Below are 26,203 nucleotides of genomic sequence, written 5' to 3'. Positions count from 1 at the left end.
TCGTGTGAGGAGATCATCTAGTTTTTTTGCTTTTTCTTTTTTGTGGCGGGATCCCTGCTGAATCATCAGCCCCCTTATCACTGTTTTGTGTGCCATCCAGACTATGTGTGGTGTCACCTCCGGGGTATCATTCGTTTCAAAGTATTCTTGTATTGCATTACGTATCTGGTTATTATAAGGGTCAACTTTCATCAGGTAGCTGTTTCGCCAAATTTTTGGTAGGTGTTCTTGTTTCGATAGTCTCAAATTTAGGAACACCGGCGCGTGATCCGACCATGTTGTGATACCGATCGTGGCCGATCTCACTCTTGGGAGGAGAAAAAAATCCACCAAGAAGAGGTCAATCCTAGTGAAGGTCTTATGCCTCGAGGAGTAAAAAGAGTACTCTCTCGAGGTCGTGTTCAGGCATCTAAATGCATCATATAATTCCTCCTTCAGGAGCCATGGGAGCAGCGTGGGTGCACCCAGTCTTCCTCTGCTATTAGTGTCTAGTGTTTTATCAATGATCATATTAAAGTCGCCACATAATAAAAGTTGACCCTTTTGACATTTCTTAATCTTACGCATTATTTTATTTAGGAAATTTATTTGGGAAGAATTCGGCACATATACATTAACCAATGTCGTTAGACACCCGTTAATATCACAGACTAAAACTATAAATCTCCCTCTTTCGTCTATTACGGCTTCATGTAGTTTGAAGTCAATAGTGTCCATAATCGCTATGAGGACTCCTGCTTTCTTTTTTTCTGTGTTGGCCATAAAAATTTCCGGATATCTGGGATGCGAGAATCTAGGATGTTTTCCTTTTACAAAATGAGTCTCCTGTAGACAGAGGATATCTGCCCGAGCTGCTACAGCGTCCTTCCACAGAGAGGCTCTCTTGTAAGGGGAATTGAGCCCTTTGGCATTGAGGGACATTATTTTTGTGTCCATGTTAAAGGGTTTTTACCTTGCTTTCGAAGAGTAGGTGTTTTCTTCTCTTTTTCGGGTTGTAGACGTCGAAGATGAATCCAATTTCGTTTTGCAGCGCACCTCCATGTTGTGGGTAGTGGGGAGAAAAAGGTTAACCTAAACAAGGGGAAGAAAAACAAACTCGAGATGGTTAGAGCGACGGCTGCCCCTCCTGGGCTCTTCTCTGCCCACGTGAGGGGGCCGATACTCCTTGTGGGGGGAAACAGTTCAGCCAAAGTGGAAATCCAACTCCCGTCGAGTAAGTTAGAAGAGAGATTGTAGGTCTTGAAAAGGTTACAAACAGGCCTTTTAAGGCTTTTCCGGCTTCTGATTTATAAGAAGGGATCCGTTGTTGTTATTTCAGCGTTTGGGTACTTTTTCCCACTCTGTGCTTAGCTGTGCTGGTGGGTTCGGGTTATCTGGTGTGAGACCCCATCTGCTCAGTAGTTGCAGTCCCTCTTCTGGTTTTTGCACTACATAGGTTTTCCCGTTTTTTGTGATGACTAGTTTAGTCGGGAAGCCCCATTTATATAGGATCTTGTTGTCTCTCAATAGTTGGGTGATGTTTCTACACTTCCTTCTGTTTTGCAAGGTGGCTTGGGAGAGATCTATGAACAGCTTTATATGTTCATAAGGCGCAGGGAGGGTTGCGTTCTTCCTCGCTTCGTATAGCAGGGCTTCTTTTACATGGAAGAAGTGTATTCTTATAATTACATCTCTGGGCAGGTGGTCTGGGATTGTTTTCGGACGAGGAAGTCTATGCGCCCTGTCAATAATTCTTTCTTCCTCTGAGGTGTTTGGTAGGATATGTTTTATTAATTTCTGGATATACCCTTTAAGCTCAGATTGCGGGACTGTTTCAGCGATTCCTCGGATTTTTAAATTATTTTGCCGGTTCCTATCCTCAATATCTACTACTTTGCTTTTAAGGGCTTCAAGTTCCTCTTCCAACCCATAATGTGCGTCTATCAGATCGTTATGAGAAGAGGTGAATTCATCAAATTTATTTTCCATATGATCCACTCTTGTGCCCAGGTCAGTTATTGAGGAGTTAAGGGCTGCTGTAGCAGATACCAAGTCCTTTTGAAGGGACCCCCTTAGTGCCACTATCATTTGTTGTATAAATATTTCTGATGCTGCTTGCTCTGTGCAGCTCATGCTTAGTATTGGGTCGTCTGTTTCTTCAACTGCTGATGTTATTTCAGCGTTGTGAGTGTTTTGGGGCTCTATCTCTGTTGGTGACATTGTGTTGTGTGCATTTGCTGCTGCTACCCCTTGCTGGTTTTGTTTCTGGGGCTCGGGAACTTTTTTCAGTGCAGGTGTCTCAGACGCCATCTTAGATTGCGCTGCCCGCTCCTCCACAGCTTTTTTCTGGGGATTTATTGGTGGGATAGTGGTGGGGGAACCCTTTCCTTTTCCACTCTGTGGGACGCTTCCTCCAGATGCCGCTCCGGTCGCCGCTCCGGTTGAGGTCCGCTGCTCCCGCTTGTCAGCGTCTCCCCGTCCCCCCCCTCCTTCACCCGGTCGGGCTGTAAAGAACGAGGTAAGTCTCTGGGGCCCCGTTTTTCCTTTCCTCCGAGTTGCCATCCGGATTAGGCTTCTCCTCTGCTCTCTGTCAAGTTGGGGGGGTTAGTTTTGGACTCCAAGATGGAGTTTGTCAGTGGCGGGGGCTCGCTTGATGCGGCAGGCTTCTCCTCTTTCTCTATCAGAGTGGAGTGTTAGTTACAAGTCTCCGGTGCGGCGTGCGTTGTTCCCAGGAGGCAGGTACTTCTCCCAGCTCCCGCACATCGGCGGGCCCGTTAGGAGCCTTCGGGGCGTCAGACGCCGGTAGTGGGGGGCTAGAGCGCGGGGTATGCACCTCACCTTCCTCCGGCACCGCAGGAGCCCCGGCGGGATCTCCGGAGCGTCAGCGGCCGGCGGTGCAGGATCTACAGACAAGTCGGTCTCTTCCTGCCCCCGAGACAGCAGGCAGTACTTTTGCACTTTTCGGGGCAGCGTCCAACACTCCACCGAGCCAAGCTCCTCACCTGCTTCCGACGGAGGAGAGAGATCGTCAGGGACGCCGAGTGGGTTGGCGGGCTGCAGCGAACAGTGGGTAGGTGAAACTTTCTCACCTCCGTTATCTCCGCTCGTTGGCACCCGCGGCGGTTCTTCTGAGCGGCTGCAGTTCGTTTTAATGTGGTTTTGGTGTTGCAAGAAGCTGCCGTTTATTCCGACGGGCGGGCGGTCCGGATAGGATCTCAGGCGCGGCGGGGAGCCCGGCAGCACGTGCAGGATAAAAGTCCTCTCGGTGTCTGGCCAGCTGACCTGCAGATCTGCGCCGGTAGCTTAGTTAATAGATGGGGATCTGAGGGTTATAGTAGGGTGGAAAATGCTTCTTCTGTGGCTTTTAGTCGCTTTAATGGGAGAAGGTTTCCGGAGCTCCAAGATCAAGCGGCCATCTTGGTGCTCAGTTAGGCCACGCCCCCCAGCTAACCGCCTTTTTGATATGCTTTTAAATGGGGAAAATTTATCATATACAACTTTTATGTGCAACTTTTGGTAGGGATCTATTATTAAACAAATTCATCAAAAAGTCATACATTGTATGTTAAATTAGGAGCAAATATTTCTCTGTGAAGTGAAAGTTGGTTTTGGAAATATATTTCTTCAGTACTAGAGTAGCTGTGCGCAACTTTTTATGCAACTTTTTGCAAATTTAAATCATGACGTTATGATATGGAGGAATGTAAAAGGCTCCCTGCATGTAAGAATTCTTGTGGTTTCAGCCTGTCTGGTGATGAATTAAAAGCTTTACTCAAGTTTGAGAGAGATCATGAGATCATTATAAAACCTTCTGATAAAGGGGGTAATGATATCCTTATGGACCGCCATGAAAATGTTTAAATATGTTTATGTATTCTTGAAAGTTATCGACCGTTCTCATGTGACCCTACTGGCATCTTTTCCCAAGAACTCACTGACCACTTAACTGAAACTAAGCAGCTGGATCTTTTTAGCCAAACTGAGTTTTGTTTTATGGCACCATCTAAGACCCAATTGGCCACTTTTATTGCCTCCCGAAAGTGCATTAAGGCTTATCCCCACTAAAGGGCCGTCCTATAGTTTTGGGCATTGGGAATTTAACACAATATTCCAGTATTTACATTGATCGTGTTCTTCATCCTTTCGTTGAGACATTGCCCTCCTTTGTCCAGGATATTATGGTAGTGATTCGTAGACTGGATGGGTTGTGACAGAGAATAAAAACTTACTGGATAGTTTAGATGCAGAACCCTTTGCAGTTCAATCCCTCACCAGGCAGGATAAAATGCTGTGAACTATTTCTTAGGCCAGAGGGGATCCCACTTTCTGCAGCTTAATGAGTTTTTGGTGCAGCTTCTTGCATTTGTGTTGGAACATAATGTCTTCCTACTAATGGCAAGATGTACCACCAGCTCAGGGGTATGGCAATGGGGAGCCTTTATGCCCCCACCTATGCCAACCTGTACCTGGGCTGATGGGAGAGTTGTCATGTATTTGTGGACAGCAATGAACCTTGGACTAGCAATATATCCCTATGTTATGATACATATATGATATATTGATTCTATGGTCAGGAACACCTCGAGACTTTTATGATATTATGGAACATCTCAACTCTAATACTCTTGGCTTATGTTTTACCTTTGTAAAAGATTTTCAGAGTAAAGGCCCATTTACACAGGATGGGTGTCTCCGCACTCCCGTGCTCCTGCACGGGAGCTAGCAGGACTGGCTCGCACATGGAGCGGCCAGCAGGGGAGTGGGGCAGTGCAGGAGATTTTTCTCCTCTCGCTCCCCCTCCCCCCTCCAGTCACATAACACAGCGGCCGTTTACTACTGAACGACCGCTGTTTAAACTGCACGATGAACGATGAGCTTCATCTCTGATCGTTTATGCAGCATGAAAGATGAGAGATGAAGCTGATCGCTCATCGTGCAGTTTAAACAGCGGTCGTTCAGTAGCAAACGGCTGCTGTGTTATCTCAATGGAGAGGTACGGGGAAGCGAGAGGAGAGAAATCTCCTGCACTGCCCCGTCCCCCTGCTGGCCGCTTCGTAACCCAACCTGCTTTGCTAGCTCATGGGAGCGCGGAGACACAGGGACGAGTGTCAGGCATTGTTTGCCCGACACTTGTCCGGTGTAAATGGGCCTTAAGGCGGTTAAGATGACCAAGAAGTTTCAGTCGAGAGTTTATCCAACTGAGGTTATTAGATCTGCTTATGACTATGCTTGTTCACAAGATACAGAGACATTATTAGTTCCATGCAAGAAAGTGGCTATAGGAGTTTAGTTCCGGGTCATTGGGACATTTGACCAACAAGCAGAGTGAGTATGTGGTATTTTGAGCCAGTACTGGAAGATACTTCTAGCTGACCTTGATGTGAGGAGAAGGTTGGCGGATCATCCCTTAATTACATACAGGAGGGGATGTAGTTTGAGAGACCATCTAGGGCACCGCCACCATAGTCATGTGTAGAGGGTCACATAATGTGCCCAAAAAACAGGTCTTGCGCTTGCTTAATGAATCAAAGGAAAATAATAGATTGAACTTACTTCCCTGGAGGGGTTTGGACAAGCTCCAGCGTCCCCCCAAAATCCAGGTTAGCAGAAGATAGCCCCATCAGATGGAGTAAATCTTGATTCCAATCTTTTATTAGTCAGAAATTGTGACAAACAATAATAGGCAATGTGTTTCAGGGTGCTCTGGACCCCTTTCTCAATCCTCAAGTACATACAACATACACTTACTTAATATATCCTTTGTAGGACTGCTTCAATGTGACGCCGCTGCATTCTGCAGCCTCAGTGGACGCCACAAGACATCATGCATCTCACATACGTTCCAACTGCTGTTTTGCGGGATGACATGGGAGCGTCTCACGTTATAGCATTTCACCTGGATTCTAACTGGCACTTGTGAGATGACGCGGGCAGACGCCTCGCGTCTCACTAGTGTTCCAACTGACATTTTGCGAGATGATGCAGGAGCGTCTCGCATCATAGCGTTACACTTGCATTCTAACTAGCGCTTGCAGGATGACGTCTCACCTCATAGCATCAGCTCCCTAATTGTAAAAGTATTTCACCAGAGAGATAGCTAATCATGTTTTAGAGCCAGGCTGGAGTCTCATTGCATGATCAATGAGCTTCAGTCAGGGGCCATCTTGGATAAGGGAATATTCATCATCGTATATATATAATTTAAAATCATAATAATATATATAATAAAATTAACCCTATCGAATCCACTGTCTGACGTCTTCACACATTCTGATTGAAGGCTGTACAGCTCCGATGTCAGAAGATGTCCGGCAGGGTATTCTTACTGTAGATTACTGACCGCTCTGTTGTCAAGGGCCTCTCCGGCATGTCACATACTGCAGTACTGGCTCTAGCCAGCAGATAGCGCCATTGTATAATGGCAGAAAGAGAAAAACCCCCTAGAAAACCCTGAATCCAAAATTGAACACAGAATTATTTTAAAAACGGCATAGAGATATCCTTGTTTGATATCATCACAACCCAACACTATGTAGGGTTTATGGATCAATACATACTCATAGTTAATAAAGAAGGGGAGAAGAGACATGATATATAGAAATAAATATAAACAATTCTACAAATACATTCCTTAAAAATAATTCTCATCATACTTTAACCCCTTCCAACCCACTGTCTGACGCCTGAAGACATTATGACTTAAGGCTGTACAGCTCTGATGTTGGAAGATGTCCGTCGGGGTTCTTTTACTGTGTATTGCCGGCCTCTCTGCTGTCGGCGCCTGTCCAACGTGTCACCTCATGCAGTACTGGCTTTAGCCAGCATAAAGCGCCATTGTATAACAGCAGAAAAATAGTAAGCCCCCTAGGAAAACCAGGATGTAAATTGGATTGGAAAGGGTTAAAAGATATAAAATGGGTCTTCTGAGAGGCTCCACATCAGGTGAGTCCAAACAATTTTCTTTATTTGTCATATATCTCCTCCAAGGAGCGCTAGCCCACTTTTCACGTATATTTACCTTAGCCATGTGGCTAGTTCCCATACTTGGCTAGGGTGTGGATTGACGCCAGACATTTTTAAGTGCTCAGACTGCAAAGCCTGTAAATATATCTTTAGGAGTACTAAATTTACCAGTGTAACCAAGGGTAGTTCCTTCTGTTACTGGGATTTCATTAACTGTCGGTCACAGTTAGTGGTCTATGTGGCCTCATGTACCTGTCCTAAAAAGTATGTGGGCAAGATGATGCAAGAAGTTTGTAGACACATCGTTTCCCACATAGGTCCCATCAGATGTGAATAAGACCTACCAATAACTACCCACATCCGTGATTTTCAGAATAACAACCCAGAGGCATTGTCATTTCATGGTATTGAATTGATTAGATCAAATAGGAGAAGGGGGGATCTGGCCAAAAAATGAATGCATAAAGAGACAGAATGGATCTTTCTCATTGATTGGTTTCATCACTGTGGCTTTAATGAAACCGCTCATTTGTTCCTTTTTTATGACATAAAAGAGGACAGCTTGTTGAGATTTGATCTTGTGTAATACTAACTATCGCTAATGTCTGTAATATTTGATTGGAGTGGTGTTTTCCCAATGATAGTTCCTTTGTGACCTCTTGGTGCCTAATACTTTATCTGATCCCTTGATATTATAGCACAGTGGTCAGCTCTCTCTTCCGGGGCTCACTTCCACTTGTTCTCAGCGGGCCTGGATGGATTTGGTGCTAGGCTTGGCATTTTGTTCTCCTTTTTTTAAAAGGACCGATTCAGTTCTAATAAGGATTTTATGAGCCTACATATCATAAACCCCCATAAATCACCGCATTTTAAGAACTACACTTTTTAAAATATTCAAAACAGCATTTAGGAAGCTTGTTAAAACTTCAGATTTTTGAAGGAATTTCAGCAAAGGGAATCAGAAATTAGAGCATTTCAATTTTTTTTTTTACAGATTTTTCCTTTTTGAAACCAATTTTTCTATAAGCCTGGATTCACACAAGTGTAGGCGAATTTGCACACGCATTTACACATGGAGAAATTGCTGATTAACGTGTGCAATAGCGTTTTTACTGTATTTTTTGTGCACGCAAGTGGCGCGCAATTGCTTGTGCGAAAAAACACGCACCGATGCTCTCAGTCATGGAAATGGTCCATTAGTTTAGTGAGTTCAAGATGTGTTCTTCCCCGCGTAACAATGCAGTAAAATAGAGCACGGGGCATATTTTTTTGCAAAACTGAATTGCGCAGCACGCCAAATGCGTGCATGTGGATGAAACAATTGAAATTGATGGGTTCTATTTTCTGCGTATTGCGTGCACAATTTGTTTTGTGTGCGAATGCCGTCACAAACATGACCATGTGAATCCGATCTGACATAGCAAGAGTTACTAGAGAAACAAAACTCAAAATGTAATACCTGGACTCTACCGATTTTAGAAATGACTCATATGTGGATGTAAACTGGTGTTTAGGCACACGTGAGGGATCAGAAGGGAAGCAGCGCATGTGTCTTCATGTTGTGTGGAGTACATCAAGGTAAATCATAAAAAGGTTGTTCAACAAAATAAAACATAATTAAAAGGAGCGCTATTTGGCTTTTGGAATGCAGATTTTGCTAGCATGATTTTCAGACACCAAGTTGTGTTTGCAGCCCCTGAGGTATCAATACATTCAAAACTCCCAAAAAGTGACCCAATATGGAAACTCGACCCTTCAGGGAATTCATAAAGGAATGTAGTGATCATTTTAAGCCCATAGGTGTTTTGTGAAACTATTCCAATGTTTTCAGTAATATGTAGGGTTAGGCCCAGATTTTTTATTTTTGCAAGAGGCAATAGAAGAAATAGCCCCCCATGATGTGTTACTCAATTTCTCCCGGGTACGGAAATGCCCCATGTGTTGACTCAGAAAGGAAGCAGCAGCATGTGTCTTCATGTTGTGTCCAGTACATCAGGGTAAATCATAAAAAGGCAATGCAACAAAATAAAATTAATATTCCAAGGACATCTGATATATTTTATAGCAATCTTTTATGCACAGTCTGGGTTGTATGGGGCATGTTCCACAATGATAAATGATATCCTTCCTTAGACTCCTTTTTTGGGTCCTTCCCTTCTTACCAGTGGAGGGAATTACACAGGGAACGTTTTGTTACCTGTTACTGTATGTGTGGTCTTGCTTCCAGAAGTACTGGGCTCCCCCTTTCCTGGTTCCCAAATATTAGGGCCTTGATGACCTCCTTTTGGAATTTAAGAAAAGTGCCCCTGTGGCCCGCACATTGATATAGTACATAGGCATTATACAGTGCCATCTGAATGATTTGCACAGCCAGTTTCTTATTTCACACCTTTGTTTTTCGCTGGGCACTGACAGTCATAATACACTGTTATACAGGAGTATTACGGTGTATTAACTGCATTCTAAATATCTCTAATAGCCAAACGACATTCTCAGCCAGTAGCTACCAGGATATACCATAAATGTCTGATAGGTGGGACCTTAAGAATGGTGGTTCCCCCATGTAAAGTGGGACAGGGTAAGGGGCCATTCATTCTCGAGATCGTTGTGGATCCCAGATTTGGGATTTGCATCTGTCACACATTTATGGCATATAGCATGGATATGTTATACATGTATGAGATGAGAATACACCATTAGGTAGTTCATGAAATAAGGCATTTGTTAGTTTTGTACTTTCAGTATTTCTCCTTTACAGTATCCTTAATGTGAACATTCATAAAATTGGGGTATTGCTGGCCGTCCAGTTTTTCCATCTGCAGATCTAGGACAGCAGAGATCATCTTTGAATTATGCAGACTTTATAGGGAGGAGGCTGTAACGTCACCTTTGTCACATGCTTTGTATTAACTTCTGTCACTCCTTCTGGCAGCTGGAAGCTGAATTTCCGCATTAGAGTAATAAAGAAAATGACCAATTCAAATCGGGCTAGTTGCTCCCCCAGACAGATTCTGTGGCCTGAAATAATTTAAAAGTATTATGAATTATCCAGGATGTGTTTTTAAAAAATTAAAAAGTTGGTAACGCTCTATACAGTCTGCTTTTGCAGCGCACTTTTGACATGTAAGCTGGGCAGTGCTTCAGGTATATACACCAAACATGCCCAAAGATTTCTGTGGAACTGACCGTATAATGAGAGTGTCTTTTTTGGCATATCGCTGACTCCCATGCCAGAAATGTTTGCAGCATTTACACAGAATAGGTTGTGTAGATAGAGCCTCAGACATAGCAATTATGTCTTTGGGTCATATCAAACTACTAACGACCACTTATCAGTTAGTATGTGAGTGCTTCTTGTGCTCCGCCCCTGGTAACATCGTCACACCGCCCCCTAACAGAAGACACCAACCTACCACCACCACAGAGATCTGGCGGGCTGAAGGATCTGCAGTGACGTCACTGCTGTGAGAGGAGCCATTCTGCAGTTTGGTAAAAAAGATCCATTGGGCTGAAGGACCTGCGGTGATGTCACTGCTGTGGTAGGAGCCATTCTGCAGTTTGGTAGAAAGTACTGTATACTGGATAAACCGACAGCAGCTACTACCTGGACCTGTGATGACATCTTCATCATGTGATCAACTGTGTGGGTGGAGTTAGGAACCACATGACCAGGGGTGATCCCTGTATTCTGTCTGGTGATGTGTTGAATAGGGGAATTGTGTGTGTCATGTGCTGTATGTGTAATGTGTGAGATCAAGATGGATGGGAATGCATGTACAATGTAGCAGAGCTGTGTGTGTAATGTGCTGTGTGTGTGATGTGTTGGGTCAGCATGCATGTGTTAGAGCTGTGTGTGTAATGTGCTGTGTCTGTAATGTGTGGGGTCAGGATGGATGTAGTAGAGCTGTGTGTGTGATGTGTGGGGATCATAATGCATGTACCATGTAGCACAGCTATGTGCTGCATTGCACCACCAGAAACACTGGTACTATAATTTCCTAATAATTACTAGTATTTACATGAAAATCAGCTTCATGCTATGCTGGTTTCTGTTTTAAAGTGTCTTTATTAGACAAAAAACATACAGTATTTTTTGTTCTTCAATCAAAAACCCTTAGGAATTTCCCAAAATGTAAAAAAAATTCTAAGATATTTGGCCTTTATAACTCTCCTGCCGGCCCTACCACATGCTTCCATTGGTCCTTACTGTGATGACAATGGATCTGTTGCAGCTCTTCAGAGCTTCATAGTGAATGATGAGGCTCAGCTTGGTATTAATGGGACTGACTTGGTGATATCACCACTGATGATGTCAGTAGGGTTTGTCGAGGACATGTGCTGGTGGGACGTGTATGCAGTAACATCCTAAGGGCCAATATCAGGGACCTTGCCTAAAGTGTCCATTTTAAAGCCTCCAAATGGGTAGTGAATGATATCTTAAAATGGGCCAGATGGTAGACAGCTGTGGTGGCTGTACCCAAGAGCAGGGTGGCCTATACCACTGGTGTGGCACATTCCCTGTAAGGCTCCTCAGTGGGTGATGATGGCTTGGGTTGTAACCTCTTAGAAGGCAGGGTTAGTGCTGATGATGTCAATACTGTCATCCCTTGAAGGGCACCGGCACATGTAGTGTTATCATAAAGTAATGTCACCATTACTGGTTGGTGTTACTGTTTGTATGTCCTAATCTATATCAATAAAATAGGATGTATGTGTGTATGTGCCACCATAAGTCCCGAACGCCTGGAGCAATTTCAACCAAACTTAGTACATCCCATGGGAAAAATTTGGTGGGGATAACACAACCCAACTAGTATAGGGAATGTGGGTAGGATACATGATGCTATAGCGAGCTTCCGAACAAACACAGGGTTCTTCTTCAGGCTTAAATGAAATACACACTTATGACAAGCTTATAGCACTGTAATGTATGAGACCATTATAAACTCACCTGCAGAAAATGGTATAAAAGCCTCATTTGACTTGAAGTTTCCATTCTTGTCTAAGAAATGTTTGGGGTTGAACTTATATGGAGTTTCCCAGTACTGGGGGTCATGGAGCACAGAGTCCAGATTAGGTAGGATATTTGTGTCCTAAAATGAGGAATATAGCCAGAAAATAATGGTTACATATATCTACACGTTTATGTATAATCTGCCTAATAATAATCATGTCTCAGCTACATGAACAGATCCTCAAGCCTGTACATTCCATGAACTGTAGCTGTAAGGCACACATGTCAAACACAAGGCCTGTAGGCTGAATCCAGCTTGCTGCCTCATCTCTCTCACTCTCCCCCCCCCCCCCGCTAACCCCCTCCGCCCGCCGTTCAACCCTGCCGCCCCCCACGCTCGGACCAGTAAGCAGTTACTCGAGATCAGCGATGCTCGCTCGAGTAACTGCTGTATCCGAGCGTGCTCGCTCATCTCTAATAATCATGTTTCGGCTACATGGACAGATTCTAAAACCTATATACTCCATGAACTGTAGCTGTAAGGCACACCTGTCAAAGATGAGGGCAAACCCAGGTTGGGTGGCTTGCTTGCCGTTCATCAAGCCGCCTGCAGCTGCAGTGTGGCAGCGGCAGTGCAGTCTGTGACAGCTGACCTCTTCCATCAGTTGTAATACAGGAAACTCTATCACTACTGAGGCCACTAAGGGGGACACTGTTACTACTGGGACCAATATAGAGGAAACTATATTACTACTAAGGCCAATATAGGAACCAATATAGGGGACACTATTACTACTGGGACTATTATGGGGGTCACTATTACTACTGGGGCCAATATAGAGGAAACTATATTATGACTTAGACCAATATTGGGGACATTTTTACTACTGGGGCCATTATGGGGGTCACTATTACTACTGGGGCCAATATAGGGGACATATTACTACTGAAGTCACTATGGGGTCACTATTGATACTGGGGCCATTATGGGGGTCACTGTTACTATTGGGGCCATTATGGGAGTTACTATTACTACTGAGTTCACTGTTACTATGGCGACCACTATAGTGTGACTATTATGGCTCACTCACATGGGCGTAAGTGCATTTTGGATGTTTAAATACTCTGCGTATTTATGTCTCTGAAAATCGCTTATGCCCATGTTTTCAGACGCTCTGGTGTGTTTTTATGTATGCAAATACACCGAATATTTGTGCACGCAAAAAAACACAGACAGGCCCATTGAAATGCTACAAAATAGGTCATGTCATGTATTGTTTCATGTGACCGCACATCCCGTGAAAAAAAACGCTCATGTATCAATGGGCTCTATTCAATGTGCCTTACGGATGCAAAAATTGAGCACGTAATTCGCTGTTCAAATATGTTTATGTGAACGAGCCCTTACTATACAGCCTTACAATTACAATCGGCCCTTTAGAGCCACCATAATGCTGATGTGGCCCTCGGTGAAAATGAGTCTGGCACCCCTGCCATAAGGACACATTTTGATTCTGTGCACAGCCAATTGTCTGCATAATGCTCGGCTCACATTAGACAAGTCATTTATAATGTAGCCATGATGCATAAGCCGACTGATGATTCCTGGAGATTTAAAATGGGTCTGTCAGGTATTCTTCGGGGGTCTGGTGTAATTGAGAGCAAAATTAGTGTTACAAACTGCTAATCTTGATGTTAAATTATTGAAAACCTCAACATACCGGCAAAAATACAAATGTGAATTGTGTCTAAACTACTATGCAGCCATCATACATTTTCCTGTAGGTCTTTACACAGCATACTGGGTGTACTTACTTTTTCTATAGGATAACCATCAAGTATAATGTCCTTTATGTTGCGTCTTAGGGTTCCGACAGACGCAATATTCCCAAACCGTTGAATTTCATGAATCACTGCATTGGTATAAGGAAGCCTCTTCCTGTCTTCATATGTAATTGCTGAAGAGTCCAGAAGAACCTCATCCAACTCTTTATGTATCTTTTCTGTTGTTAGAAAATGCATCATGTTAGGGTCTAGTGCAGCGACAAATTAAACTGCATTGAAAGCACTTATCATTGTAGTGGGCCAGAGTTAACGGGGCCCTCCATAATGTTAAGTGTTTGTCTCGTGCCTTTTGTACTGTCAGTGTCTTCTATGTGTATGCATTTGATGTGTATTGCATCTCTGCAGCGCTAAATGGGTTAATGTCTGGGTTATGTCTGAGAAATGTATCTTGTTGTGTGTCATGTGATCGTGTTATATGTATATGTTTTGCAAGGTGTAGTGAGAGAGTCTTCTGGTCTTCTTGCAAGTGAGAATGTGGAGTGAAGTCAGCCTGCAAGTTCAGGAGGCTTGGGAAAAGAGGAACTTTTAGTGAGTAGGAGAAACTGTGCCTCGTGTTAGGAGGACCCCAGGATGGAAGAGGCTGAGCGATGGCCGACTACTTGCCCTGGGCCCACTTCACCCAGGACGCCTCGGCATTACTAAGCCATGTTGAGAGTGAGAGAGGAGCCGCCACACAACGCTGAGTGCAACTTCTAAATGTGAGTGTGTACTGGTAGAGAGCTGGAGAAAGAGAGTGAAGACAGTCGCTGGGAGCAGAACCCCACAGATAACTGGGACAGTGGCTTCTTCTGCCATCCTGAGAATCCTCCCTGTCACACCACTATTCTGTTTGGCACCTGTGTTATGTTGGCTGATGTAACGTTTATGGACTGTTTAATAATTTATACAAGTAAACGGGCTCTACTGACCATTCCTGGTTTTGCTCAGATAGTTATCCCTGTATGAGTGGACTCATTTATTACAACTTCTGGATTCACCGCAGAGCACGGAACGGTGGCGTCACCCGTGACAACAAGAACTGCAAGGTAAATTGTGGATTGGGTTTTCCCTGAGATACTCCCCTAGCAATAACTTGGTTAGGTCCCATGCTACCCCCAGGTGGAAGAGATGGTAGAGCCCCATAACAAGGCCTTATCTACCCTACTATCTCCTCGGGTGTGGGCCTGCTCCTTGGACGCTGCATCATAAATGGGGTTATTTGAGTTACTGTGAGGACATGTTCACATGGGTCAGAAATGCTGCAGATTTAGAGAAGCGGCATTAGTTGCTGAATATCTGCCAACTTCAAACAGACTTTCAGCAGCGTTTACAGTACAAGGCAAGTAAATGGGATTGTATCAATCTCCTTCACATGTCACAGAATTTTTTCTTTAACAAATACTGTGATTTACATTGTCGCAGCGTGTCTATCTATGCTGTGGAAATTATGCAGAGATTCAGCAACTTTTCACCATAGGGATCAATGGCTCACATAAAAACTGCACCACAATATGCAAATAGCATAATATAGCTTTTCCACTGCTGGAAACACTCTGAATCCGCTTGGAAATCCACATTTGATGTTTAATAAAGTTTGTTAATAAAGTTTGTCACTATGACCTCAGAAAAGACTGTGAGAAGGTGAGGGCTGAGCAATCCTCTGAAGTACAAGAGACCAAAGTGCAATGGCCGAGCTGAGGGTGCCAAAGCGGGGGAGACCACGGGGATTGCAGGATGGTTGTTACAGGTAGCTCTGTAATCTCTCCCGACAGTGGCGATAATGGGGCTCTGCTCAGCTGTTGCACAGTGGCACAAATAACATATAAGGATACATTCGTAATCAGTAGTTGCTTTGTCACGGGTGACGCCAGTACTCCAACCTGACTTCATTGTCTGCTGTCCTCTGCACATGCTCAGAAATAAAACCTGAACTCAAAGGAAAATGGATTGCCTTTCGTTTTTTTCTATTTACCATTGACTACAATGTAAAATGCATTTCTATGGGCAGGAAAACCGGAACGTATTTTCTGTTTTGCTGCTCCCACGATGGAGAGCAGAAAAGCGTGAAATGGCTCTTATTTCTCAGTCATGTATACACTTTGATGGGTCCTCTATATATTTACAGAATATTTTTATTGATTTATAATTTTATTCCTTGGTTAGCAATTTCTCTTAGTATTAGTATAAGATATCAAATGTACTTCAATGCTACTGAGCTCGAATATTTACCTACCTTGTATATCAGGGTGAGCCAACATCAGCAAAATGGCCCACTGTAAAGTGGTGGCCGTAGTTTCAGTTCCTGCAGTGAAAAGATCAACCACTACTTGAAGCAGATTTGCAATATCAAAAGTGGAGCCAGGATCATCCCTTGTCTAGAAGCAAAGCGTACATTATATATTCACTATATGTTCAACTATTTCATTTGTGGTACATATATTCAAACCATATATGTTAAATACACCCAAGAAGACAATAATGTTGTTCTGTGTCACAATACTGCATATGTGGAGCGCCACGTGTAAGTATTATATATTTTTAGTTGTATATCGCGCCAACATATTCTTCAGCTCTGTACACACATCACCATTCACTGTCCCCACTGGAGCTTTCAATCTAAATAATCTTTTCAATATGTGTTTGAAGTGACGAGGAAACCCATGTAAAGGGGAAGAACATACAAAGTCATCAAATCATAGATTCCCAACACTGCCACTCCAACCTTTGTGTAATTGTGGCGCTGTCAGCAGGTGCACAATCAGCTGATTGGTCGGGGTCCTAAGTGATGGACCCCAACCAATCAATTATTGATGACCTATTTTCCCCACAATACCCCTTTAAACCTTATAATGGGTTGATGAGTATTAGAAAAAGAACCAAACCTATCCATGGGCTGTATCTGGTATTGTGGCTCTTCCTCAATAAAGGGGTTTCCTTCTTAGACAATCCCCACTTGTAAGAAGGGTCCCATGGCAATAAGCGGATCACAAAGTGTCCTCCTACTGGAACCCCAGGATCAGCTACAATCTGTGGGTAAGTCCGAAAGTAAAGAAGAGCTCAGTTCCCCTACAGTGTCACAACAGGGAAAAATGAAGCATTACACAGTGCCCACTCTTATCAGTCGGATAGCTGTGAAATGCATGCAGGGTTACGAACCTGGATTTTTCTTTCTTCTGGACAACTTATCCAAAAATCACAGACAGACAGCTTTTTTCTAAACTAGACAACTCCTTTAACCCCTTGAGTGGCACGCCCGGAAATTTTCTGGGACGAGCTCCACTGCTCATAGCGACATAGCCCGGAAGATTTCAGGGCTATGTATCACTATGGGAGCTGCAGAGCACAATGCCACAAGCTGTGGCACTGTGCTCTGCCTGCACAGACCCACAGAGAACAAAGCAAGGGCTTTGAAAAACCAGCAGAAGATATTGCCGACATGCCGGCAATCTCCTGCTTTGTTTACAGGTTGCCATAGAGACCATCGGCTTGTCAGAAGCAAGCCGATGGTCTCTGTGGCAGGGAGAGCTTGGTGCTTGGCTGTCAGAGGACAGCTAGGTACCAGCTCTTACAGCAGAGAACAGAGAAAACCTCCAATCTCTGCTGTGTTAACCCTTTACATGCTGCAGTCTATGTGACTGCAGCATGTAAAGGGCTGTCACTGCAGCATGTAAAGGGCTGTCACCATCGGACCCCCGGAATGTGATCAGGGGTCCTGATGGGTCCCTGTGGAAGTCCCCTAAAGGGACAAAAAAAAAATTTTTTAAAAAGTTAAAAAATTATAAAAAAAATAATAAATAATAAAAAAATCAAAAATACAATCACACATGTGGTATCCATGCGCCGTAATGACCCAGAGAAGGAAGTTAATGCATTATTTAACCCCTTAATGACATGTCCCCTTTTTTTCTTTTTTCCCCATTTCTTTTTTTCCTCCCCCCTGTTTAAAAAATCACAACTTGTCCCGCAAAAAACAAGCCCTTATATGGCCATGTCAATGGAAAAATGAAAAAGTTATGGCTCTTGAGACGCAACTGCAAAATTAGTTGAAATTCAATGATTAGACCATTTTAAAAAACCTGCCCTGGTGGGCACGACAGGGTGGTAGGAAACCCGCCACTCAAGGGGTTAAAGTGAAGAAGGCAGAACTGCAATACCAGACATAACTCATGGATACTCGTAGTGATGTTTCTGCCCAAAAAGCAGATACTTTTTATCTGGGATAACCCCTTCCATTATGACTTCAGTTATTGCAACATTTTGATCATACCTTTGCAATCTGTGCCAAGTAGTGGTAGATGATATCGTCCGGCTCCTCTGGGGGTTCGTTTTCTTGGTGAATTCTGATTTCACTCCTCACAAAATCATACATAAATTCTCGATTTTTAAATGTGTTCTGATGGGGACCTGGTAAGCGCTTCATCAGCCAAGGAAATGCATCGTAAAGCTGTTAAACAAAACCAGTGATAGACAGATAGTGAAGGATGAGACTACAACTACAATGCAACATAGTGTTTTAACCCTTTGATTTGTTTCATTTCTGTTATAATGTCTGTAATACCATTTAGGAGATTATAATGCCATGCTAAGGCTATAGACAGAGTTGGGATACAATGCCTGTATATCAGTGATGTTTATCAATAGTTGATGAGCTGGAATCTGCCCCTTGGGACCCCAGACGATTAGTTGTTTAGGTGCCTGCTGTCAGCGCCAAAACACAACGTATGAGGCAGAAGCAAATAGCTCCAATAACTGTGTAGTGGGCGACGCTGGTAATTGCAGGTCTCATTGATCTTAACTACAGAGTGGTTGGAACTATCTGCTGTGTTTTGGCATTGACCGCAGGTACTTGTACAGCTGATTGGTCAGGGTCCCGAGTGGTGGACCCAAGATGATCAACTATTGATGACCTATTTTGAGGTAGAAATAGCCCTTAAAACCCCTTTAATGTGCGGCTCCCTTAGACGACAAATTCATATGGCGTTCTGTCCAACACAAGGAACAGAAGAGCTACTCTTTTTTTCATGGGGCCACTGTCGTATGTTTCCGCATTCTGAAAGTCGTGAAATGTGTTGTATTTATATTCATGTACATTCATCTATGTATCTGCTTTTTTTTTTTTGCATACCTGTAGTTAGGGTATGTGTTCCCTTCATATGTGCTTTGCCAAAAATATATCTTGGAAGATCCATTTTAGATTTTTTTTATTTGGCCCAAACGTTTTATCCAAATAAAATACATGGAGTAATCACCAGCTACAGCTGTGTAAAAAAATCAAATATTGACCCACTGGGGCTGAATGGTGCTTTGATAGTTGGGTTGACTATCACTCTATATGTTGATGTAACGTTTCTTACATGTGGTTCAGATTGCTGTGTAATCACTTAAGGAACATTAATAATTACAGATGGGTACATTTACTTACGTTTCCCCACTTAGAGCCCAAGCTATCGATCAGGTTTTGATTTATTGCTACCAATTTTTGGAAAGTTGGATCATCAATGGAGAAACGATGTCCGAACACGACAGCAGAAATAACGTTTGCAACGGAATGAATAATGAGGTCTGATGCATCAATGGATTTACCTACACGCAAGAGAAAGACTTTGAACTTCTATGTTTAGCAACATTCGTTACAAATGTATATTCTAGACAATATTTTTTTCCATTTAACTTCACATTTGACAGAACAATTAGGTAACATCAAATTGGGGAGCTCCCGAATTGTGTAATTATACTCACTTGGACAGAAGACAACAGGCAAAAACAACAACTCTTATCTGCTTGGCACCCCTGGCATGGTTCAACTAACTCACGGTGCAGACTTCCAGATTGCCCCACTTAACCAGAAATGCTTACTCAAAAGACTTCTTCTTACACTACAGCTCCACACAAGCCCACAACCAACATGGTTGAACAGGCAAGAGTAGTAGTTGTTGTCTCATTGAAATGAATAAGAGAAGCCTGCAGTACTCAGAATGACTTATATAAAAATATGGTGTTCTGAGTACTCACTGGATCATACTGAGATGTAGAAGTTGCAAAGGCTGTAGTGGTCACATGACACTTGACAGAAACCGCCCTGACTAAAGTGTCAAACGACCTCCTGACTGCCAAATCGAGGGGCAGCTACTCCCTACTGATCCTCCTCGACCTCTCTGCAGCATTCAACACTGTCGACCACAAACTCCTCCTCAGCATACTTCACTCTATTGGACTAAAGCAGGGGTCCCCAACCACCGGTCCGCGGACCAGGACCGGGCCGCTAGGGTTTCTTTGCCGGTCCGTGGTACCGCAGACCAGCACGGTACTGTTGTACTTTGATGTCATGTCACTGGAAGCTAGGGGCTGAGCGGACTTTGGAGTGAACGCCCCCTACCTTCTGATTGGCTAGTACTGCGGCAGGGAGGACACGCTCCATCGTGTGCTGCTTTCTGCTACTGGTGGTGAGGGTGGGGGCTCGCCAGCATAGCAGTGAGCACGCGGGAGCGGAGAGCATAGCGGGGACCTCAGGGACATGGCCACACGGACAGTGCTTCTGATCCGGTGAGCGCATATCTGAGGGTGCCAGGCAGTGTAGCAGGGCAGCAGAGTGGTCCCAGCAGCACCCCCCGGTCTACAGCACTGTTTGGTGTACAGCGCTGCATAACCCCGCCCCCATATGACCAAAGTCCCACCCCCATCCCGCCCTGCCGGGCCATGGAAAAATCATCTTGCTTGAGGCTGGTCCCTGGAGGAAAAAAGGTTGGGGACCTCTGGACTAAAGGACACTGCCCTCTCTTGGTTCTCCTCCTACCTATCCGACCGCTCCTTCAGTGTCTGCTTTGCTGGCTCTACCTCCCCTCCACTTCCCCTTGCTGTTGGGGTCCCCCAGGGCTCGGTCCTCGGCCCCTCTCCTCTTCTCCATCTACACTGCCCTTATTGGACAGACCATCAGGAGATTTGGTTTCCAGTACCATCTCTATGCTGATGATACCCAGCTATACGCCTCCTCCCGGGACATCACAGCAGCATTCCTCCAGAACGCCACTGACTGTCTGTCTGCTGTCTCTAACACTATGTCCTCTCTCTAAAACTGAACCTCTCAAAAACTGACCTACAGGTGTTTCCGCCCTCTACTAACCGACCTCATCCTGACATCTCCATCTCAGTGTGTGGCACCACCATAACTCCTAGACAACATGCCCGCTGCCTTGGGGTCATATTCGACTCTGACCTCTCCTTCACCCCCTACATCCAAGCTCTCGCCCGAACCTGTCAGCTGCACCTCAAGAACATCGCTAGAATACGCCCTTTTCTCACTGTGGACATGTTAAAAATGCTCACTGTTGCCCTCATCCACTCTCGACTCAATTATTGCAACTTGTTGCTGATAGGCCTCCCCTGCTCCAGACTCTACCCTCTCCAATCCATCCTGAATGCGGCAGCCAGGCTTATCTTCCTGTCCAGCCGCTACTCGGACGCCTCTGCCCTGCACTGGCTGCCCGTTAAATACAGAATACAATTTAAACTCACTACCCTCATCCACAAAGCGCTCCACAGCACCGTCTCGCCCTATATTGCTTCCCTCATCTCAATCCACCAGCCGGCCCGGGCCCTCCGCTCTGCTAATCAAATCAGACTGAGTGCCCCTTTAATTCGAACCTCTCATTCCCGCCTCCAAGACTTCTCAAGAGCAGCACCTGTCCTCTGGAATGTGCTACAAAAAATATCCGGGCAATCACTGACACACTAAACTTCAGGCGTGCACTAAAAACGCACATCTTCAGGGAGGCATACCATATCCCCTAAACCAAACCCCTCTGTACTCCGCCTGATAACATGCTCCCTATCCCACAGAGTCCAATAAAGATTCTTATTATTATTGCAGTATATAACACAAGCGATCAAAAGATTGCAAGTTCAAGTTCCCTGTAGGGACTAAAAAAAAGTGTTACACAAATATAATAAAGTATTTTAATAGTTATAAAAAAAAATTTAAAAAGCACCTTTTCCCATAAAAAAAACAAAATGATTAAACTCCCTACATACTTAGTATTGCTAAGTATGTAAGGTTCTGTCTATTAAAATATCACAATATTTATCCCGCACAGTGAATTTTGAAAAATGACGGAATGCCAGAATTGCAATTTTTTCTTAGGTATGCTGGCTGTCAAAAAATGTGAATAAAAAGTGAGCAAAAAGATCTATTTTTCCCAAAATGGTACTAATAAAAACTATAGCTCACCCTGCAAAAAACGAGCCCTCAAACTGCCTAATCAACAAAAAATAAAAAAAGTTACAAGTCTCAGAATATGGCAACAAAAATAATTTTTTGTTTAACTAAAAATTGCTACTTTTTGAAAATTAGAAAAGCATTTTCAAAAAAACGATATAAATTTGGTATCACCATAATTGTACTGACCCATTCAACAAAGTCCCTATGTCATTTTTACTACATTGGGAATGCTGTAAAAACTAAACGCACAAAAAAATGGCACAATTGCATTTTTTTGTTATTTCTCCACACTTAAAAATGTAAAAGGTTTTTTCATACGTTATAGGGCACATTAATCAGTAACGTTAAAAAATTCAACTCATCATGCATATGTTGAGCACAGAAATTAATAGTAAAAGTTAACGTACCGTTCTGGGCTGCTAAGTTCTCTACAAGACTCTGAGCTTCTTCCTGTATTCGTGACTCCACTCCCCGTTTTCCTAACCCAAGGTTCCTTAAAGTCATCAAACCAAAACGCCTTTGCTGTTTCCAGCTGTGCCCATTTGACACTACAATTCCTATAAAATGTGGGAGAATGAAAAACGTCATTGGTTCAAGGTTGTAAAGTTTGGTTTTCAAAGTCAGAGAAGCATTTCAAATGTTGCTCCCCTAATGTAATAAATGATCCAATTCTTGATACTTTTTACAGTAAAATGACATTACTTTCCACTGTTTTGATCTCTTGAAATTAGTCACCACTTGTATCTCTTATACAGAGTTGATGTTGATACCTCTAACTTTCTTATCATCACTTATTATCCGTTGACATGTGACAAGGGATCCTACCTCTTCCATTTGCAATGTCTGTCATGAAGTTGGAAGCTGGGCGTCCAGACATCTCTTCTGAGTGAGAAACAATTGCATTCTTCACAGCCTTGTATCCGTGTAGCACTATGAGAGGTGTCTCGCCAAGCCAAACAGTGTATATGTTCCCAAAATGTTTAGAAATCTGTGGAAAAAATAGAAGTAATTAAACACAAAAAATCCATAAGGAGGACACTGGTACTGTTGTATCTTGACGCCACCGGAAGCTTGGGGTTTGACAGGGCTTGGATGGAGGAACGCCCCTGTCACACCCCTAGCTTCTAATAGGCTCAATGCTTGAAGGTCCTAGCAGCATGTGGATGGATTTTTGGCAGCCCTGCACGGTTAGGGTGAGAGTTAGTTTTCATTTTAGCGTTACATTAATCGCTGTTAATTGGTTGCATGTTACAGCGGTAACAGGACAGAATTTACAGCTAATAATGTAACGCTAAACCGAAAACTAACTCTCACCCTAACCGTGCAGGGCTGCCAAAAAGACACCTTATGAGAAGAAGTGATCAGGGCTGCCTGTATGGCTCTGCAGATGTAGCCTCACTGGCTTTGTCTATGCTTTTTTTCATACATTCCTCTCATCGCCCAGATAGTCTTTTCTTAGATTCAGCTGCCAGTACTGTCAGTGTGTCAATTGGGTGGTCTCCACTGTTCACTTTGAAGGAGTGATGTCAGACATAATTAACAGTTGATTACACATTGACAGTGAGTGGTAGGGACAACCACTTAACACATTGATAGTGCTGGGAGTTGGACCTAAGAAGAGCTCATCTGGGTGAAGGAAGATGAGTATGAAAGAAATAAAAATGAGAATAAAGTCAGTAAGGCTGCAGCTGCAGAGTCATGAAACCAGCACTGCTGACTTTGTCCAATTACAGGTCGTCTTGTATGGGAACTTGTCACCTTTGGAATGCTATACAATCTTTGGGCAACGTGTTATAGAGCAGGAGGAGCTGTGCAAATTAATACAGTAAACCCTTGAGTAGCATTGCTAAAGTCGATGTGTTAGGGCAGCGGCGGTCCCTCAAATAAAGTTGCATTCCTCAGATAAGGGCGCCAACCGCTCCATGACCCCGGGCGCCGCTCAGTGAGCCGGTGCGCAGCTGATGCCAGTCACTTCCTGCTTCTCCTGTATCACCGCGCGCCTACTCCTCCCCCTCCCATCTCCACAGTGCACAGTGCCGGCTGAACATTGCTGTGTCTGCCTGCCTCCTGACACAGTACAGCAGCTGAATCCCCAAAGTGCCGGCTGAACGCTACCTGCCTCCTGAATCCCCACTGTACTACAAAATGTAAGTACTGTACAGTAAAGAAACGTTTGCAAATAAATACTGCAGTCCTATGTCAAAGCACAGATAACATAGTGATACGTACTGCTATAATGATATCCCTGCAGTCCTATGTCAAAGCACAGAGAACACAGTGATACATACTTCTATAATGATGTCCCTGCAGTCCTATGTCAAACCACAGATAACACAATGATATATACTGCTAATGATGTCCCTGCAGTCCTATCTCAAAGCACTGTATGCTAAATGTCCAAAAACCTGTTAAATGTTAATTTATTCTTTACAGTTGTGTTTTATATTCATTCAGTATTGTTATTGTTTTTGGTATTAAAGACCAGAGTTATTCTCCATTAAATGGAGTTTGGTGTGTTTTTTTTGGAACATCTAGAACCAATTAAATGGATTTACATGAATTCCTATGGAAATAATGCCCTCAACTAACATTGATTTCTACTAAAGTCCATTGCTTCTGGACAGATTAATAACGCTAGTTGAGGTTCTACTGTATATAGTTTTATGGGGAAAGATTTAGTATAACTTCCTGTTCATTCTGAGTTTAGGAGTCCAGTAGGTGGTCCTACTCAGTGATTGACAGCTATCTTTGTATGCGCACTCATACATGGAAGGTTTGTCAGTTACTGAGTAAAATCAGCCACTAAGCCCAGAAGGATCAAGAATTTTAATGGATAATATATGTTATACAGAATTTTTTCCCACAAGTGAAATATGAATCTGCTGAGCTCCTCACACTCTATAACATCTCGCCCATAGATTGTACAGAATTTCCAAGGTGACAAGTCCCCTTTAAATTCAGATACATCAGACTAATAAGAAGCCATAAGTCCACTATAATGTGGGTGAGGCTCTGCATACAAATATGCATATAATTTAGCACTATATCATGTATAGTAAAATGGAATACATTTTGACAAAAATATGTAATAATGACAATACCTTACTGAATGTCTCTGGATGCATATTGAAGCGCATGGTCCAAAGATTCCCAATTAATGGAAATGGAGAAGGTCCTGGAGGAAGTCTTCTGGCCTTCCATCTCATTTTTAAGTACCTGCCTAAAAAGAAGAAGAATAAAAATGCTAACAGAAGCTGTTGAACGAACCACATAGTTTATAGATGGCGACAACGGGGATATGACACTTTGCTGCTCTGTCCAACTCCTTCTCAGGTTTATTACACCCGTTATTTTATATTTGCATCGTGATTCCTTCATGGTCAATCATTAACACAGTTGAATATTGAAAGACATTGAGGGTCAGAACTGTAACAACACCACATGCACTTTGGATGGTGCAGAATGGGGGAGGCAAGGACAGAAAGTTCCTTTGCAAGACTTTTTCTTCGCAGAGACAATTAAGTTGGCGGTTGCAGACAATTCAATAAGCATATGGTTTTCCCAGTCTCTTAATGAGTGGACATACTTGGCGATTGCTTACACAAGATGGTGACTGGTTGCACACAATGATGGTTGCTTTGCAGTAACTCATTGTCCAGATACTCAGCAGTCTCTGCAATACTGCAATGCATTTCAGGTCACTCCTGATAATGGTTCACCTTCTCTGCCCAGGCTCCGGCTACCAATTCCGTTCACCTCCTAACCACCTTTTCATTTGATAGGGCTTCAGCTCCACAGAATGTGGTATTGTATAAAGAATGGAGCCCCACTAACAGATATTTTTGTGGGGTTTCCCATCACAAACTCATTTGCTTGTCTTTTAATTTCCTCAAATGCTACATCTTTACATAGAATCAGCAATGTGTGTTCTATATACAGTAGATGTCATGTCCAAGCTATATAGTTATATGCACCCTCACACATCCACAACTTTAAAGTTTGCAGTAGAGTTCAATGGACTGTACCAAGATCTAAAGTTATCATGTATCTACAGAAGGTGAAATTACTTTATGATTAGTGGGGGCCTAAGGCTGGGACCCCCACCAATCCTACACATACACTGCTGCTCCAGTCATTTCAATGACAGTGCCAGAGATTGCCAAGTCCATGTACTCTGCAATTTCCAGCACTGTTCTTGAAATGAATGGTGTGGTGGTATGCAGTCATAATTTCCATTCATGCTGGTAGCATCAAGACCATCAGTCTGG

The 26,203-nt window shown here is 43.4% G+C and overlaps 1 protein-coding gene across 1 annotated transcript; it reads right to left on the bottom strand.

Moving 5' to 3' along the window:
* Positions 1 to 8,644: 8,644 nt before the first annotated feature.
* On the bottom strand, positions 8,645 to 25,237 carry LOC136627058 (cytochrome P450 2B4-like). Its single transcript, XM_066602006.1, has 9 exons — positions 25,037 to 25,237; positions 22,761 to 22,923; positions 22,343 to 22,492; positions 19,143 to 19,303; positions 17,988 to 18,164; positions 15,954 to 16,095; positions 13,712 to 13,899; positions 11,894 to 12,035; positions 8,645 to 9,960 (listed from the first exon to the last, which is right to left on the bottom strand). The coding sequence occupies exons 1-9, from the start codon at positions 25,205 to 25,207 to the stop codon at positions 9,782 to 9,784; spliced, it is 1,473 nt and encodes a 490-aa protein (XP_066458103.1). The 5' UTR covers positions 25,208 to 25,237; the 3' UTR covers positions 8,645 to 9,781.
* Between the last annotated feature and the right edge of the window lie 966 nt (positions 25,238 to 26,203).

This window comes from Eleutherodactylus coqui, chromosome 5, assembly GCF_035609145.1.
Source record: "Eleutherodactylus coqui strain aEleCoq1 chromosome 5, aEleCoq1.hap1, whole genome shotgun sequence".
Lineage (NCBI taxonomy): Eukaryota > Metazoa > Chordata > Amphibia > Anura > Eleutherodactylidae > Eleutherodactylus > Eleutherodactylus coqui.
This window is presented reverse-complemented; position numbering and strand designations above follow the sequence as displayed.

Coding starts and splice junctions, on each gene's coding strand:
- LOC136627058 (XM_066602006.1), bottom strand. CDS start 25,207: ATGTGGTTCGTTCAACAGCTTCTGTTAGCATTTTTATTCTTCTTCTTT. Junction 22,924..25,036: donor ATCCAGAGACATTCAGTAAG/GTATTGTCATTA, acceptor TTTTTTCCACAG/ATTTCTAAACATTTTGGGAA. Junction 16,096..17,987: donor ACTTGGCACAGATTGCAAAG/GTATGATCAAAA, acceptor CTTTGCTTCTAG/ACAAGGGATGATCCTGGCTC.